This window comes from Salvia splendens, chromosome 15 (genome assembly GCF_004379255.2).
Source record: "Salvia splendens isolate huo1 chromosome 15, SspV2, whole genome shotgun sequence".
Lineage (NCBI taxonomy): Eukaryota > Viridiplantae > Streptophyta > Magnoliopsida > Lamiales > Lamiaceae > Salvia > Salvia splendens.
In genome coordinates, this window is record NC_056046.1 from 3,826,799 (window position 1) to 3,844,542 (window position 17,744).

At 36.9% G+C, this 17,744-nt stretch overlaps 2 protein-coding genes across 8 annotated transcripts; one reads left to right on the plus strand and one right to left on the minus strand.

Moving 5' to 3' along the window:
- Window positions 1–438: 438 nt before the first annotated feature.
- On the minus strand, window positions 439–6,197 carry LOC121768755 (putative rRNA methyltransferase YlbH). 7 transcript variants are annotated; one of them, XR_006043408.1, is made up of 12 exons: window positions 6,003–6,197; window positions 5,794–5,891; window positions 5,242–5,337; window positions 4,792–4,896; window positions 4,566–4,670; window positions 4,296–4,434; window positions 3,765–3,880; window positions 3,632–3,688; window positions 3,306–3,521; window positions 2,341–2,425; window positions 1,068–1,152; window positions 439–688 (listed from the first exon to the last, which is right to left on the minus strand). XR_006043408.1 is itself a non-coding variant. In XM_042165298.1 (9 exons), the coding sequence occupies exons 1-9, from the start codon at window positions 6,133–6,135 to the stop codon at window positions 3,438–3,440; spliced, it is 933 nt and encodes a 310-aa protein (XP_042021232.1). In that variant the 5' UTR covers window positions 6,136–6,197; the 3' UTR covers window positions 905–3,437. The 7 variants fall into 7 exon arrangements, 1 of the variants encoding a protein (XP_042021232.1); XR_006043407.1 differs by having other exon boundaries at window positions 1,068–1,301; XR_006043406.1 differs by having other exon boundaries at window positions 1,068–1,683.
- A 4,329-nt stretch (window positions 6,198–10,526) lies between these two features.
- Window positions 10,527–13,961, plus strand: LOC121769279. Its single transcript, XM_042166024.1, has 9 exons — window positions 10,527–11,003; window positions 11,240–11,317; window positions 11,418–11,750; window positions 11,976–12,111; window positions 12,203–12,365; window positions 12,458–12,586; window positions 12,767–12,961; window positions 13,329–13,451; window positions 13,541–13,961. The coding sequence occupies exons 1-9, from the start codon at window positions 10,823–10,825 to the stop codon at window positions 13,631–13,633; spliced, it is 1,431 nt and encodes a 476-aa protein (XP_042021958.1). The 5' UTR covers window positions 10,527–10,822; the 3' UTR covers window positions 13,634–13,961.
- Window positions 13,962–17,744: the final 3,783 nt, after the last annotated feature.

Below are 17,744 nucleotides of genomic sequence, written 5' to 3' on the forward strand. Positions count from 1 at the left end.
ATGGTTATGTTTTGTTGGGAGGGGAAGAGAGTTTTGGGTTTTGTGTAGGTTTGGAGAGTGAGATTTTCTTACAAGAAGAAGATCAAGTTAAGAGGGAATTTGTGTTTTTTGGTTACTAAGGTTAATAGATGTGCACTGTTAAAAGTTGGGGTTGCTTTGTGGTGATTGGTCCACACATAACTTGCCCTTTATTTTTGGCGTGTTCAAATTTTTATGGGACCTCTCTCTCTCTTGCATCTATTTCTAATTTCTTGATCAACCTCACTCTAAGAATGGGAACTTTGAGTTTTGTGCCACATCTCTTGGTTAATTTGTTAATTAATTAGGACGAATTAGTAAACTATGTGTTTCTCTTTTAAGTATTGGTAGTGGTATGATGAAATCCTGGAATTATTTATTGGCATTGAGATGTAATTAATATATATGTGTGGGAGTGGATAAATAGAATTTCCCCTTTTATGTAACACGGTTCAATGTAACGTGTATCTAGGTCTAGGAACGATATCATATTAGATTATAATTGTATAATTTTTTTTAATACAATTTACAATAAAAGTGCATACAAACAAAGTAGCAATTCCTAATCCTAGTCATAATAGGAATCAGGTCGAGTCTCAATATATATTGTACGAAAACTCAAATTGTTGTCACCGTGATCTTATTCAATTTTCTTTCAGACACCATGCTCCTACATATGATTGCAAAAAGCAAATTAGTATGTTTAAAACATTAATATTTTGAGTTGAAAACTAACATCATCAAAAGCATTAAGATGTATCAGTTTAAATTTAGATAACATATTTTTGTATCAAACTCAAGGTGAATAAAGCAATGAATGCAGAATCTAGTTTGCTGGATTATGATGGGACTTATTTAAGCATTCAACTTACTAAATAAAGAAGTGTCATATCTAATCAACATATATTCTTCGCTAAATTTCATGAGAATTGTTCTACATTCAGTAGGGACAAAATTCACCCCAGCCATAAATTCATCAAAAATAAAATAAGGCATCTAGTACAACAGATATGTAAGTATTTTATTAACTAAAATGATGAAGAACTCACATGCAGAGGTGAATACAAATCGAGTCGTGAAACAGAAGTTTGAATTGAAATTTGAACCAGCTTTTTCTATGTTATTCCTGTCACACTGTCTCCTTCCATGTTACAAACTTAGCCGAATAAATGCAGGTAGAAATATGTCACATTCATAATGTTTATACAACAAAATATTTATGCATACCGTTATTTTACAAGCCTTCAATTTCGAAATAGGAGAAATGCAAGAGTCAATATTCGCTACAAGACATCATAGAATTCGACATGAAGATCCGTTAATCACACTGGAAACCCTAATTAAACGGTTGAGGATCTACCCAAAAACGAAAACTGAATCATGTGTAAGAACTAGTAAGGGGGACTAAACAAATTATAACAAAGAAGTTTGTAATTTCTAGGCACGACGATTGGCTAGCGTATGCAATGCTAGAGGTTGGCGTTCACTACTTGATTAACACCGATTTTAGGTTAAAATATAGTGTAGCTGAAACCAGACCGGTTAACTCGATATGCCGGTTTTGATTTAGCCCATCGTGGTTGATTATGGTTCAAAAGCTAGAAACGTTGGCCCAATTCCAAACCGAACATGCATGTCCAAAAACAAGGGTCGCTCTCTGTGGTCCTAAAAAAGCAAAATCTACAACTTCAATCTTTCCTTTTGATTCAAAAGATCCAAAAGCAATTTGGAACATTGTTTGGAGCAAAGATTTTGGAATCAAGGATCATCAAATTTTAGATATGGATTGATTTTGAGTAAATATTAGTACTTCTTTTTAGTCTCATTATTTTTGACATATTTCTTTCGGACACAATATTTAAGAAGTTAAAAAATTATGCAGGAAACCTTAAAAAGAATGTGTGACATGAATAATGAAACAGGTAGAGATACTCATTACAGCAATATGATGTAACTTACTGAGTTAAGATGTGAATAGTCACTCACATCCAATAAACAAATTTGCTTTTCTTTTCTTACAACAAATATTTTCTTTTCCTTTTTAACTAAAAGAGGTAACTGTACCTACACTCTGTGTGGTCCTTAAAAGCAACATCTAAAACTTCAAGTGTTGATTCTTATTCAAATGAAAGATCCAAAAGCAAGTGCAAATGAACGGTGTTTCGAGCAAATATATTCATCGTATTTAGCCATATTATTCATCACATATTAACAGATTAGGGTGCAGTACCAATTCAAATATATCCTTTTACAAAGATGAGAGGAAAAAGAGAGAATCGAGTCAAGCATGATACGATGAAATAAGAGATCAAGAATATGCACCTTTCGACCGTGGTGGTTGCATATTCGACACATCTTCAGGCATCATAAACCTGCTTTCTTTTGTTCACTTAGAGTTAAGGAGTCCCTGTGATCACACTCAAAGTATCATACAGTTACTAACAACAAAAAGTAGCCAAGGGGGGTAAGGATGGCACGAAGTTTTATCAGAAATATGGTCCAAATCCGCGTTCAAACAAAATAGATGTCCCTCTTTTCTACTCTTGCTTTACGACATTTGTCCTAAGCTCTGGAACCTCGGATCATGACTTGAGCATGCATCCAAGAATAGTGTACCGTCTCAACAAAATAACACAGTTTCAACACCAAAAGGAATCGTCAGAATTCAAGGCAAAAACTACATGAAGCTTTGCTCTATGCAACTCACATAGTTGGCTCAAAACATCTTGTCGACATGTAAAAACTCAAATTACAAGACGAGCATAGATAGTGCCAACGTACGTAACTTCATCCCATGAAGTGTAACAGCTGGATTTCGGCCATATTTGATCTACGAGTTTAGAATGGATACACAAACTTCAACAGCCAAACAGGAAATTCTATATGAAAGCATCAAAAGCACAAAATGGAAAATGAAGACAAAGGGTACGAACTATAGTTGAGAACTCAGTAAATTTTGCACAAACTAGAACATAGAATGACCAACAAAATGCTACTACAATATTTTTAATAGATGCCGAATTCAGGAATATATACAAGCACAATGGCACCAAAGGCAAGTAACTATACCTAGATTTCAGCCAATGAAACGTGCTTAACTGGTTACAACCATTGACAATGTCAAGATTAAAGAACCATCATATCTTCAGCTAAACTTGCCTAGATCCGAGCGCATTGATCTCTTCACATTTTGTTACAAAGATGAAAAAGAGTTCTGACAGACAAGTCCAACTATAAATGACATGAATAGTTGGCCAAGCAGAGGCAGCTTATTATTGGTGATTTACCTGGAAGCATAAGCTGCACTTGCATTGCAAGTTGACTAATCAGGTGTAACGTGATCGAGCTCATCAGAAAACATACAAATTTCTAATCAAGCAACCGTTTCCATTTCAGACCGTTTGTGTGATATATGACAGTCACTTCTCTGATTTACTCTTCTTTTGTGCCCACTGTGGTCCGTATATTGCTAAATGTGTCCGGCCAAACCGCCGATCAGCTATCTGCATTCATTAAACAAAAAAACTAAACTTGCTATAACATAGAACTTTGAAATTAGAGGTAGGGTTTGATGAAGTATAGTTTTGAATCTAGGTATATAAGTTTAAGTTACCTTTACCAAGCTCGCACATGAATCCAGCATGTCAGTTCTCAATGGATACTCAACTACCTGGAGAAATGACGCGAAACAGATCATGCTTTAGGAGATAAGAATGAAGTCTAGCAAAAGATTCACGTGCACTTACTACAAATGTATTCTCCCCAACAACTGAGGAATTAGAAATCTGGTCCATCAGAACTGCGTAATCAACAAGCATGTATGGAGGAGTAACACTTATATAATCAAATTCCGCTTCCTTCCCTACAGCAATCAGATACCGATATATAAGAATCCTCTACAAGAATGACGGTAGAAAAATCAAGCAAAATATATGAATCTGCAACTTGATTATGAAGTATAATTTGATGATGCTTGATGAGTATACCATATACGACATAGATCCTTTATACTGTTATAAAGGAGATTCAAAGAAACAGACAGTACTCCAGAGAACCAACATTCTTCAATCAAGTCTTACTTACATCACACATAGATCACTTGATACGTTTTGGATATTTTATAAACCTCTCTCAACAATTGTCTTGCTGAACATTGTATGACCATATTTTAAGATGTTGGTCATTAGTTATATGTATAAACTTGAAGACACATAGTTATATTAAGACTTTAAAAAGTGCAAGGATTAAAAAAGTGAAAGGATATGGGATATAGTCACCAAGATATCGTTGTGCATTTTCCAAGAATGTTTCAACACGGGCAGTATGTATAACTGAAGCCTCGAGAAATCCAGTTGATTCTAAGTTAGGCTGCAGTACATCTGAGATAACCCAAGGATCCATCTCCACAAAGTGGGCCTAAAAATCATGAATCGGGCCAGGAAGTATTTAAGGGAATATGAGCAAGGAGTGTATGAAACTCAAGCTGTATCCCGAGCACTAAAAAAGTTCCAAATAGAAACAAAAATTGTACTATATAAGTAATGTACCTCAGAGCATCCTCTGCTGATTGCTTCAATGCCAACAGATCCCGTGCCACTGTACAAGTCTAACCAACGCCCGGGCCTCAGAGATTGAGGCGAGCCACCTGCTGCCTATTTTATAACAGTTTGATGAGTAGTTTCATAATTTCATTGCAACAACATACTATGTTAAGCAATTCAAAAATCAGTCACATACGTCAAACTAGATTAAAAACTAAGAAAAACATTCCACCTGTAAAATCGAAAAAGCTGCTCCCTTTACAACTTCCATCATAGGCCGCACATCCATACTCTTTGGTGAGAGCAACTTTTTCCTCCGAGCCGTTCCCCCGAGTACCTAAACAACCGTTTATATGAAATTCTTCTTCTTATTTGTATCCAGCAACTACTCCAACCTTGTAGTCAGATAATTAAATAGTCCGGGTTGCAAGAAGTTGGAACATTTGAATTTATGTTGGAAATTTACATAAGTAACTACACTAGTAAAAATCGACTCATTGTCAGCCTAGAAATCGAACCTGTGATACTGTGTCTGCAGAACTAGATATAAGTTCAAATTTGTCTAATTAAATGAAACTAGCTATAATTCCAATTCAAAATCCATAGTTTGACACTTTTTTTTATCTTGGTAAATTTAGTGATAATTTTACAATGAGATTGAACCTGGAAAAGAGTCCTAAACCTGAAGCAATTTGTGAGTCTCTCGTGGTGGCTTTGGCTCCTGCACCGGTGTATTGCTTTTCTTTTCCAAATTCCCTTGCTCTCCTCTCCTCTTCATCTGTAACACAAAAGTAACAAATCTAAGAATACAACTTTCTCTCAAAGAAAATCCTTCTTATCACACACATATACAACTAAGAAACACAGTGCATCCTTTATCATTATCATTATCAATTTATCATTCTCCTTCTCCTCTCTCTCTCTCTCTCTCTCTCTCACACACACACACACAGTCAAGAACTCAAGATAATGATAATCCTACTTATCACGCACACAGCTAAGAAACACAATTCATCCATCATCACACCACCACACACACGCGCGCGCACTCTCTCTCTCACGTACACACGCAACTAAGGAACAAAATCCATCCATGACAATTCTACTAGTCTCCTTCCAGTTCTTTCTCCCACACACACACGCAACTAGGGAAACACAATTCTACCCAAATCAATTCTCCTTATCACGCACACACACGCACAAACACAAAGATAATCAAGAAAAAAATTGTAACCTTTCGAGATTGTTTAGGCAAGAACTCATCTGGATTAAGCCCGTACTTCTCAAGGAACTCCCTTTTCTTGTCATTACAAACAATTTCGCTCCTGGGTTCTGAAATATAACCAAATGGGACTTTAAATATCTGCTTGTTTTTCATTTCCTTTCATAAAACCGAAACATAAGCAGAAAAACCGAGTGTTGCGGGAATTTGCTGCGACTTACTGTTAGAAAAGGTAATAACAAACGGATGGCGGGCGCAGCGGCGTGTGGGATTTGAAGGCATGCTGAAGGAATAGGGATTGCTTTGGAGAAAATCACTTCTTGTTAGTTGCAATGATGTTGGCAAAATCGCCATTTTCGTCTGTGTGCTATTTGCTTCGCAGCTTCTGATGACTGATGAAGTGATAATAATTAAGCAAGATTTTTCCTCAAAATAATTAACAAAATGTTTGAACGTTGGAAGTAATGAAACGCATTTGGGCCTTTTCCATTCGAGTTTTTCAGGTTTGGGCTTTTTCATTCAGGTCATTTTTTTGGGCTTTGATCAAACTTCATATATCTATGTTCCTTATGCGTAATATGTACTTCTACGTTTGCATAGATTTGGAATTATGATTTTTTAATGCGAAAATAGGCTTTTTTTTTCTATCACGGAGAGGTGGGGTTGCACAGGGCAAACCGATCTCCTTTTTGACTACGACCATCAAAAAAATCTACTATTACTACTACTTATCTTCCTCCGTCCCAATTTAGGAGTGCAAATTCTTAATAAATTATTGGAGTGTTTAATAATTGAAGTGGGGTAGTGGTTGTTGGAGTGTGTAATAATTGAAGTGAGGTAGTGGAAAGTGGGACCCTTTTGACTTTTTGTATTTTTATGATTTTGTTTTGCTTTATTTTATGAAAGTAATGACATTTGAGTGTAAATTTCATCAACAATGAGGTTATAGTTTATGTCCAAATATGGTACTCCCTCCGTTACACGGTAATAGAGTCATTTCATTTTCTGCACTCGTTTTGGAAAAATGATAATAAATAGTTAAAGTGAAGAGAGAGTAAAGTAAGAGAAATAATAATGTACAGAAGATTCTTATCTATAATATTCTCTCTCTTACTTTACTTTTTCTCCACTTTAACTATTTATAATTATTTTTTCCAAACGAGTGCGCAAAATGAAATGTCTCTATTATTATGGAACGGAGGGAGTAAATTCTAAATGAAACTCTTAAATTGGGACGGACGGAAATGACAAAACATGACTCTTAAACTGAGACGGATGGAGTAGTTTTTTGAGCTGTCATCAACCATGACTTACTACCTTTAGTAGTTCTGATCTAGTAGTAAGTTTTGTTTTCTGGATCGATCACTACACAAAGAGTTTCATCGTAAAGGAAAAACAAAAACAAGATAACAAATACTCCATCCGTCCCACTATAGGAGTCCCGGTTGAGTTCGACACTGGTTTTAAGAAATGTAAAGGAAAGTAGGTAAAAAAAGATAGTGGAATGTGAGTCATACTTTTTTATATTAGTTTTATAATAAAATGTTAAGTGGAAAAATGTTAGTGGAATGTGTGGCCTAATATCATTTATGAAATATTTCAACTGGGACTCCTAAAGTGAGACACCCAAAAATAGCAAACCGGGACTCCTAAAGTGGGACGAAGGGAGTACTCTGGATGATACTAATCAAGTCCATAATCCAATATGATATTGAGGAATGCTTGATCAATCATGTAATTGTGTATCGCAACAGCCATATGTATGGGTTTGGATTAGTTTAGTTACAATGACTTAATGATCCTATTATATCTTAGATGTATACTACTCCAATATGTAAAATAAATTCACCCGCTTTGCTAGACATATTGTTTAGGTAATAACATATCAATACAATAAGATAATGAAATGTCACACATCAAAGATAATGAATACGAGATTAGAATAGTAGCTACTCATCATGTCAATGACTTGGGTTAGTTTAGAACTATTCAAAACAACATACAAATGGAATCAACTTGCTACATAGTTATGAAATCATTTAACCCACATTTACCTTTATGTACCTTTAGTTCATATTAGATCTTATCTTCAAATTATTTATCTCTATTACTCCTATCTCTCGCAGCCACCTACCACTTATACCATAACTACTTCCAACAACACAAACACCGACGCAAAAATAAATTGTTAACAATATTTAGAATCCAACATTAAAATCCTAGCTATGTCATCAATTAAAATCACACACACATCCCATCTCTAATCAACTACACCGTTTAATGTTTGGATCCAAACATTAAAATCCTAGCTCTACCATCAGTTAAAATTCCACGTACATCCCCATCTTTAATCAACACAAGAAATGCTACCTAATTCTAATTTCTTAAATATATAAAAAAAGTTCTCATTCCATCCAAAGAACACTGCTCAATTCGTCATTTTTTAGTCCCATAATAATGTGCTAATTTCTTCTTATAGAAACTGACATTTAAAAATAAATCACACTCTTTTTCATTTAAAAGGTTGATTTTCTTATAGATCTAAAATGAGAAAAAATATAACCCTAAATGTAGATGAAAAATTGTAAATACAAAAAGACACGTGCAGACACATAGAGTGCCATCTATCTCTGTATATTTAACAAATAATTCAAACATCGTGGAAGCCCATCTCACCACTTAAACGCGTTTACATTAGTCAATTTCTTCATTATTTTATTTAGTCCCAAACTTTATTTTACACCTAAAATATCAACTCTTTATTTTAACAAAGTAGTAGTAGTATATTTCTGTTTTACAATTGTGGATTGCTACTGAATCATATATTATACTACTACTAAAATTTGAAATTGAAATATTGATGAGTATATCAAATCATATTACGGTTGCAATATCAACCATTCGTGTTGCCAAAATTTGAAAGTTGTGGCTATTATTATTATTACTATTATTTTTATTATTATTACTATTGTTTTTATTACTATTATTATTGTTGTTGTTGTGGTTGTTTGTTCTCAATTTTTATGTCGAAGTGTTATTTCTAATACATTAGTAAATTACAATTATGGTAGCATTTATTGAATATGTGAGACATTAATAATACGTGGGCAACATTCCAATGCTTTGAAGTTTGGTGACCGAATACATAAATACTAGAATAATGACAAACGAGATGCAAAAATAACTACATTTTGATTGTTAATATTTGAAGTAGTGAGAACAATAAACAAACTATGCTAAAAAATATATAACGAAACTATACAGCTAGTACATTATGGTTGTCCACACAATTATTTAAAATAAACTTAATTACATGAATTAATAAGTAAAATTAATGCTCAATTTATTATATTTAGAATAATTTATTAATAGTTTAAATTTTTTTTTAAAACTAAAAAAGCTTATGAACGAAACAATACTAATGTAATTATTGAGCATCACTTCATAAATATCAACATAATCATCCTAACATGTTGACAATTATCATAGTTCAAACATCATTTTCAAATATGATCATCTTACCCAACAAATTATCATTTCGAAATACCTACGCCATCTTTTAAAATCGTTGAAAGATGATTAATTAATAAAAACAGATCCAGACAGCTGATACTTAACAACATCAACATTGCTTTAATTTTCTCATTAGTCAAGATGAAACTTCAAATATATATATACTAAACCTATATAATAATACCAAATTAAAATTCCGGAGAAGCCCTAGAAAAATTACCAAAACTAGGGTCTATTTTCTAAGTTATTTCATCATATTTTTGTGTTATATATGATAATCATAAGGATATATTGTAATGTGAAAATATGTAATATCACTGTATTTATACGCTTGTCATAGGTAGTCAAAAAGTAAATATACGTTCATACTAATACTTTTGGAAAGTGCTTTTTTTGAGGCGTTTGAATTCAGTGTGACTTTTTTATAACTTGTGCTACTCCATAAAAAATATTCTTGAACGCAGTTTCTAATACATTCAGATTTATTCGAATATACTAACATTTATATACTGAATATGATTTCAAAAATCCCACGCCAAAAAAAAAGAATGAAAAATGTCGAAATTATAATTTGGTTTAATCTCATATCTATACATGGTATATCTATATTTCCTAACACGATTTACATGAAAAATTATTCACCCCATTCGATTGTTAATTTGTTATCCCTTTGTCCTTATTTAAACATTAATAATTACCATTTGAATCATAATTCGTTTTGTCAATTTATTAACTTTTAAAATTATAATAGTACAATTAATAAAATCTGACGTGAAACAAAACTATAGTAGGATAAATAAAATTTTATATAAGCACTATAATGACAATATTTTATTGTCAAATTATATTTGACTCTACCATCTTAATTTCAATTTTAAACACTATAAGATAATTTCATTGAAAATTTAGCTTCTACAGTCAAATTTTGGAATTGACCAAAACTTAACAAAAAATTATGATTCGAAAATTATCTATTTTTAAATAATCTAGAAATTGGATTTCGCATTATTACCATATAAGTATAACCCATTATACAACCATAGATTTCGAATTTAAACATAAATAAAATCTTATTGAGACAATTCCATCATCCTATAATATTCGTATAAGCTATTACTATATACGATCAAAATCTTGATTCACAGTCCAAATATAAGTTGAAATCCCACCAAAAAAAAGCAAATCTTGCTGCGTTCCAACCATCACCAGACCGAATCACTGCGTATTATTTTACAAGTCAACAGAGACAACTCTCCTACGCTTTCATTGACTAATATCTAGTCCGTTTATACACAGTATTTTAATCTCTATTTATCTCTGAGTAATTCTGATTAATGGAACAACGGCGGTGTTAACTGCTAATCCACGCTACTAATTTTTTTGTTTGGTGAGTTTTTTCCTAAATCGGCTATGAACTGTAGCTAATCACCCCCAAATACCCTATATATACACCAAAATACTCCAATTTTGAGCTTTGAAGAAGAGCAGTATTCAGGTTTATTCGCGATCCGTTTGTGAAATCGAGAGGATGGGCGTGTGTGGGTCGAAGCCGAAAGGATGTGTGGGGATGAAGGGGAAGTTGAATTTGCAGAAGAAGCGGAAGAAGCAGAGAGCGGGAAGAGTTAAGAAGGCGCATTCTGCGAATAATCGGCATCGCGTCGAGCCCTCAAATCAGAAGGATGTTTCTTTCACCAATCCCTCTTTTCAAGGTGCCGATTTGATTACCTAATTTGTGTTTGATTTGTTTCTGCTTGGGGCATTGGGAAATCCCAAATTTTGAATTTTGTTGAATACTTGCTGTTTTTGTGTGTAAATTTCTATTTTGTTCTTTTTTTCCAGCTGAGAAGTGATTAATTTTGAGATTTAGTTGTTTTGGAATTGATGCTACTAGGATTGATTTTTTTTTTCATGGTTGTTTAATTTTGTGATTAATGTGATTTAATAGGAAGTAGTGAGGCATGGTTCGATCCTGATGGATTGATTGATTCGGATGGAGAAGATGAATTTTATAGCGTTCAAGACGGTTAGTTTTTAAGTTTTTAACCATTTTTGCCTTTGATTTTATAAATTTGGGCCAAATGCAGTTATGTTTTAGCTGATGTTTATGACTTGAGATGTTGCAGATGCATCCCAAGCTGGATCGCTGTCTAATGTGGTTACTCCGAGGATATCCAACCAAGTGATTGATTCGCAGCTTACTTCCGATGATGTGAGGAATCCGGAGGATGAGAGTGGTGGGAGGGGTGAGGCCGGGGGGATGCATAGCTGTGGGTTCCTATCGAATGCCTTGCTCCCTTGTCTCGCTTGTGATGAGTCCTTGGACGGGAAGAAGAAGGTAGACGAGTCTGTGGAAGGGAAGAAGAAACTGCAGAGTGTGGTAGGATCGAGCACGAAGAAGAAGATGTCTTTCACCCAATCTTTTAAATGGAAAGAAGGGCATGAAAACGCGGTTTTATGTAAGTGCCTTATCGTTTTCTTATTATCTGTTGAGAGATTACTGTTTTGAGAGCTAGAGCATGACCATTGTCACTATGTTAAATGTCTACTTTCTAGCTTCGTTTGGCCCGAGAGTATGATTGTTTTTGGTGTGTATGTTGTAATCTATGAATTGACTTAATAGTTAGTGTAAGACTTGATAGTGTTTGTCTATCGTGATCAATCATTTCCGATCTCTATCTCAGCGATGGGAAAGCCCGTTATACAAAGACCAATAGCTGGCTCACAGATTATGTGTTCGCCATTAGAGAAGAAAATAGCAGAGTCTTGGTCAAGAATTGAGCCAAATACCTTTAAAGTCCGTGGACGAAACTACATCAGGTGGAATGCTTTTTCCTTTACCCCATTTTCATTCTGTGTTGGAAATCAACTGATTAGGTAATCTGAATCACCATTTTTTCGTGTTTGGCAGGGACAAAAAGAAAGAACCTGCTGCAAATTATGCTGCATATATTCCTTTTGGAGTGGATGTCTTTTTATCTTCTCAGAAAATTGATCATGTCGCTCGATTTGTAGAACTCCCTTCTGTTGACTCGCACGGAGAAGTCCCCACTCTTCTCGTTGTTAACCTTCAGGTATATATATCTATCATTTGTCACTGTAACTATATATAAACAGCTTGATAATTCATGTTTTCCTAACTTTGTGCATCCTATTACTCGATCAGATTCCACTTTACCCTGCAACGCTTTTCCAAAACGAATACGACGGGGCAGGGATGAATTTTGTTATCTATTGCAAACTTGCAGACAAGTACGCAGAAGATCTCCCACTTCATTTTCGAGAAAATCTCAAGGTAAGGAGGAGGCATCTCTTACTCTCATGCCTGCAACTATGACTTTGCATGCTGCCAACCTTAATTTTTACGGGCCACAAACTTACGTTATGCAAGCAAAAGACTGAATCTGCTTTCCATTCTTGAAACTTACGTTATGCAAGCAAAAGACTGAATCTGCTTTCCATTCTTGTTGAGCAGAAAATAATCGCCAATGAGACCGAGAGGATTAAGGGTTTTGCATTAGACACGAAAGCACCATACAGGGAAAGATTAAAGATTCTGGGCCGAGTGATGAATGTTGATGACCTTCAGTTAAACTCAGCGGAGAGAAAACTTATGCATGCTTACAACGAGAAGCCAGTCCTTTCGCGTCCTCAACACGAGTTTTACTTGGTAAAGTCTTTATCTTTTTGCGTTCTTTCATACCTCAATGCATATGTATAACTACAAGAATCAGGAGGTTTTGTACTAGTATAAACCTCATCACAGCAACAGATATCAATTTTAAGGATAGCTTGTTAAGTTACTCGACTCGAGTTGAAGATCCTAATTTCTAATTTTTATTTGAATTCCCCACGATTTTCCATTGGTCAAAGTATGTGTTGGATCAAGTCCTATCTCTAATTCTAATAGTATATCGTAGGACTTGATTAACGATTCAAATATAATTTCAGACTACTCAAGGGGTTCAATTCAAGCTACATGTGTGTTCTAGTGTTTCTCTAGCCACGAGAGATCTGACCATGTTCAATCTTTGCAGGGAGAAAACTACTTAGAGATCGATTTGGATATCCACAGATTCAGCTACATTGCTCGGAGAGGATTTGAAACGTTTCAGGACAGACTCAAGCACTGTGTATTCGACTTTGGTCTGACAATTCAGGTTAGACACTAGAATGAATCCATCCTAAACAGACCTAAACCCTAAAAAAACGTGCAGTTTCTCACCTTTACGTGCAACATGTGATGCAGGGAAACAAACCAGAGGATCTACCGGAGTGCATGCTGTGCTGTCTACGGTTGAAGGAAATTGACTACGCAAACTACTGCCAACTTAGCTTCTGACGAGGTAACATGTACCTCAGTACATGGATATCTAACCTACGAGGCCTGGAAATCTATTCTTCGACGTGTTCTGCTGATGTCTGCATTTCAAGATGTTGGTGGTGCTGATACATGAGCAAGTGTACAGATATATATTGTATTGTATTGAATTACAATATAATTTTGTTCAAATTACACCCTCCTGAATTCTAGGGTTGGGTATTCATGTTGTAATTCTAGTAATCTCATTCATATTCATATGTTGAGCTTTTTATCACATTGTCTTGTTGTAATTCCCATAAATAAGAAAGACAAAGGACCGTCGGTCCTATATTTTTTTGTCGTTCTATCTCGTATTTTATTTCATCAATGTACACTTCGATCCAATTTATCATTGGATCGAGGTAACAATTCCATTTATTTACAAATATTTACATTGTGCATTGATGAACACAATGTACCATTCTTACATCAAAATCCACAACCTAGATGTCTACCGGTATGTTCATATCAACAACAAATCGCCAAAATAAATCAAAATAAAAGGGGAAAAATGCATCTATGTCATGGATGTGTAGACCCAAAATGACAATAGGCGTCTAGGAGGTCGAGGAGCGAACGCACCGGCCAAAAATCGACAGAAAACCGCAGGTGTGGTGCTTACGTTTCGACTTAGAAGGCGGTAGTGGGGTCGACATCATAGAGTCGTGCTTGTAAGCACCAAAATTGTTACTTCGATCTGATTTATCCTTGGATCGAAGAAACATTTCCAGCGGTTGCGCCGCAGGCTTTATTTCAACGTCGTAATCCCATATTCTGCTACCTGAAGATCCTTGTCTTCGGAACGAATATGAAGATCTGGGTAACGTGTTCATGACAATGCGTGTATTGTTGTAATTTTTTTTAGAAGTTTTTTGTATCCATACTTATTATTGATTCTCATTACCATCCCTCTTTCGTAACGAACATAACGGCCATCTATCTTGGTTGGGTTGATCTTATCCTTATTTTGTTTCAAATGCTTCTCTTTCATACTTGTGTTTAGTTACATTTAGTATTTTTTTTATTATGATTTTTTTTTCCCTCAAACACCATCACGGCGGGGGGTTAAGGCGGACCCCCAACCTGTATATATCAAAAATCACCAAAAGAACATACATCAGACGAGCCCAAAAGTGACTCGGTCCGCACGAGAGATACAAAACACAAGAGCTAACAAAGCTACTATGATATCCCCACAGACCGGGTACTAACCATCTAACTAAAGAGAGAATAAACATAACAAAGCTATACATCATAAAAAGGACAAGGATGATGGCCAAAAGCGGGCCAAATCCAAAGGAAATCAAAAAACCATAAATCAAAATCACGAACCAAGTGAAGTAGTCATCCATCTCGATATCTGAATCTGAAGTTCGGATAGCCCAACTGGTCCATCCTGACGAGCGACTTCAAATACCGAGGCGCTGAATCCGCATCAAAGAAGGTGATGGCAGGGGTCTGGACCCCCTACCTGCCAAAAAGTCTGCTGGTTGGTTGCCCTCTCGAAAGATGTGAGAGAACATGAACTGTATCTGTGCGAGCAAAGTACGAATGCGAGCCATGTGGTGTCTCACATCCGCTGCTCCTCCGCGTCCTGAAGTGAACACCGCGACCACTGCTGCCGCATCCATCTCGACCCAGACATGCGAGGAGAACTGCATAGCCAGTGTCAGCCCGTGAAGAAGAGCTAAAAGCTCCACCTCGAAGGCCGACCCAGCTGCGAGAGGCGTACAAAAGGCCCCCAAGAGAGAACCGTCTGAGCCCCGAACCACTCCCCCACCGCCTGCCTGTCCCGTCGAGCTAGTAAAGGCCCCGTCGGTGTTCAGCTTCACCCAAGGATCGTCGGGTGGATGCCAAAGCACTTGCAGGGACCTCAGAACTCGCCGACGAGGAGGAGCCAAAGGCATGAAGTCAACGGCCGGGTGTATTATGATAGTGTCATATTAGTTTAGTGAATTATTGAATATAGGTTGATGGTATTGAATGGTTTAAAATCGGATTGGTAATGAACCTACGAAACTATTAGTTCATGGTTCAATCGATTTGACCGGTCAGACCACTACTTAAGTTGGAAAAACCTAGGAAATGGTTACCTGAATTGAGCCGAACAATGCACCTATTACGACCGAACCAATTGGCCATCTGGTCCGATCCGTACAGTCTTTAAAACACCGGATTTATTGAAATGAGACATAAATAATGATTGTATATTTTGTGTGTACTTTTTATTCTTTAGTTTAACATTATATATGTGTGCACTTCTATTCTTTATTTTGGTTGGTTGGTTCTGACTTGAACTTGGAAATAAATCATGTTTGCCTATAAGAGCATCCACAACCGTGCTCTTGCCAGCGGCACGGTTGTGGGCCCGGGCGGTACTATTCATGCCTGCTCTCTGGCAAGAGCACAACACCCACAACTGTGCTCTTCCGCAAGGACGAGCACAATTAATATAAAATTCAATTACACAAAAACATTTTCATAATACTAAAATTCATTAAAAAAACCACAATAAAAATAACAAATTACAAATAAAATAAAAAGACATAATTAAAATCCTAAAAATTAAAAATTACATAATTAAAATACTAAAAATTAAAAATTACATAATTAAACTCCTAAAAATTAAAAATTACATAATTATTGGCTAATATAACCCGAGGAAGACTACGCATCCGGCGGCACCAACCCCAATTGTTTTTGGAGACCCAATATCATGGACTCGTGCGTTTGAAGTTGCGTGGGGGTCATAGTTGACCTATCGGCCATATTGAGTTGGGCCAAAAGGGCCCACAACGAGTTGTTCGGGGGTGGAGGTGGAACATAGGGTGCGGGTTCGGGAGCAGGGGCAGATGGAGTCGCGGCGCGACGTCGTTCGGCCGCCGCCTTCTTCCTACCTTGCGGTCGGCGTCGGGAACCGCTTGGTTGGCCATCGGGCTACCCAAGTTAGCTTCGGCGAGTTGGCTAGCCACTTCTTCGCCGGCGTCGGATAGGGATGCCGACCGTGAGCGTTTGGAGGAGCCGCTAGAGGAGGATGTTATGCCTCCCTTATACTTCGGGTGCGTCCGCGTCTCCTGCCAAACGTTAAGATATTTGAACGACTTACCGTTCATGGATTGGTAGGTGCTCAGCGAGGCGGTGATGATGTTGACCTCGCTTCGGCCGCTCCCGGCATTCCGGGACTCCTGGATGAAATAGCCGTTGAACTTGTCAATTTCTTCGTTGGCTCGGCCGATGCAGTTGCGCACCATACTCTCGTTGCGCTCGATCGTTCCCGGCGGCCGGTGTGCATTGTACCGGCTAGAGACGCGCCACCAAAAGTGATCGCCGGATTGGTTCGTTCCAACCACCGCATCTTCGGAGATTTCCAAGTACGCCTTGAACAATCTTTCCATCTCCGCCGGTGATACGGTGTGCGGACACCGGCGCGAGATGGAGGATTCGGCATTTGGGAAGGGGCGCGAGGCCTAGGCTCCGGTGTCCACCCGTAGCGCCCATCGGAGGCACCTTGATCGTCGATTGGGTATGGCCGGTAGCCACTCGGAACGCCCGAATCTTGGGTGAGAGGAGGGGCCGAATATTCCGTTTCCGGACTATGAAACGGTTGCGAACCGAACCATTCGGGGTTCCAACCGTGAGAGCCGCTTGGGTTGTCGTCGTTACCGGACATAGTGGTGTTGTAGGGTGTGAGAGGAAGATGAAAATGGATATGAGAGATTGATGATGAGAATTGTGTAGTGAAAGTGTGAATTTTTTGGAGTGAAATTGGGGGTATTTATAGATGAAAGTGTGTATTTTTGGGGTAAAAAAAATAAAAAAAAAATTAAAAAGTGGGGAAAAACGGTTATAAATGGATATAATTTTTTGGGGAAGTGAAATTTTTTTTTTTTTTTTTATCGATTTTTTTAATAAAAATCCGATTTTTTTTTAAAAAAAAAATAAAAAAATGTTTGAAACCAACGGCTATGCCGTTGGCGAATGGGGGACCGCCACGTGTGCGTCCGCTGGCACGGACGTGCTCGATACATCGAGCAGCGCCGTGCCAGCGGCGCGGTTGCAGCGGTGGCGGTCCTTCGCCTTGCCGCTGGCA

Bases quoted from the DNA above. Each gene is read 5' to 3' on its own strand.
- LOC121768755 (XM_042165298.1), bottom strand. From the start codon at position 6,135: ATGGCGATTTTGCCAACATCATTGCAACTAACAAGAAGTGATTTTCTC. The intron at 4,671-4,791 runs GTGGAATGTTTT...GTTATAAAATAG, and splicing joins CAGCTTTTTCGATTTTACAG to GCAGCAGGTGGCTCGCCTCA. The intron at 3,881-4,295 runs GTGACTATATCC...TGATTGCTGTAG, and splicing joins AAATGCACAACGATATCTTG to GGAAGGAAGCGGAATTTGAT.
- LOC121769279 (XM_042166024.1), top strand. From the start codon at position 10,823: ATGGGCGTGTGTGGGTCGAAGCCGAAAGGATGTGTGGGGATGAAGGGG. The intron at 12,112-12,202 runs GTGGAATGCTTT...CGTGTTTGGCAG, and splicing joins CGTGGACGAAACTACATCAG to GGACAAAAAGAAAGAACCTG. The intron at 13,452-13,540 runs GTTAGACACTAG...CATGTGATGCAG, and splicing joins ACTTTGGTCTGACAATTCAG to GGAAACAAACCAGAGGATCT.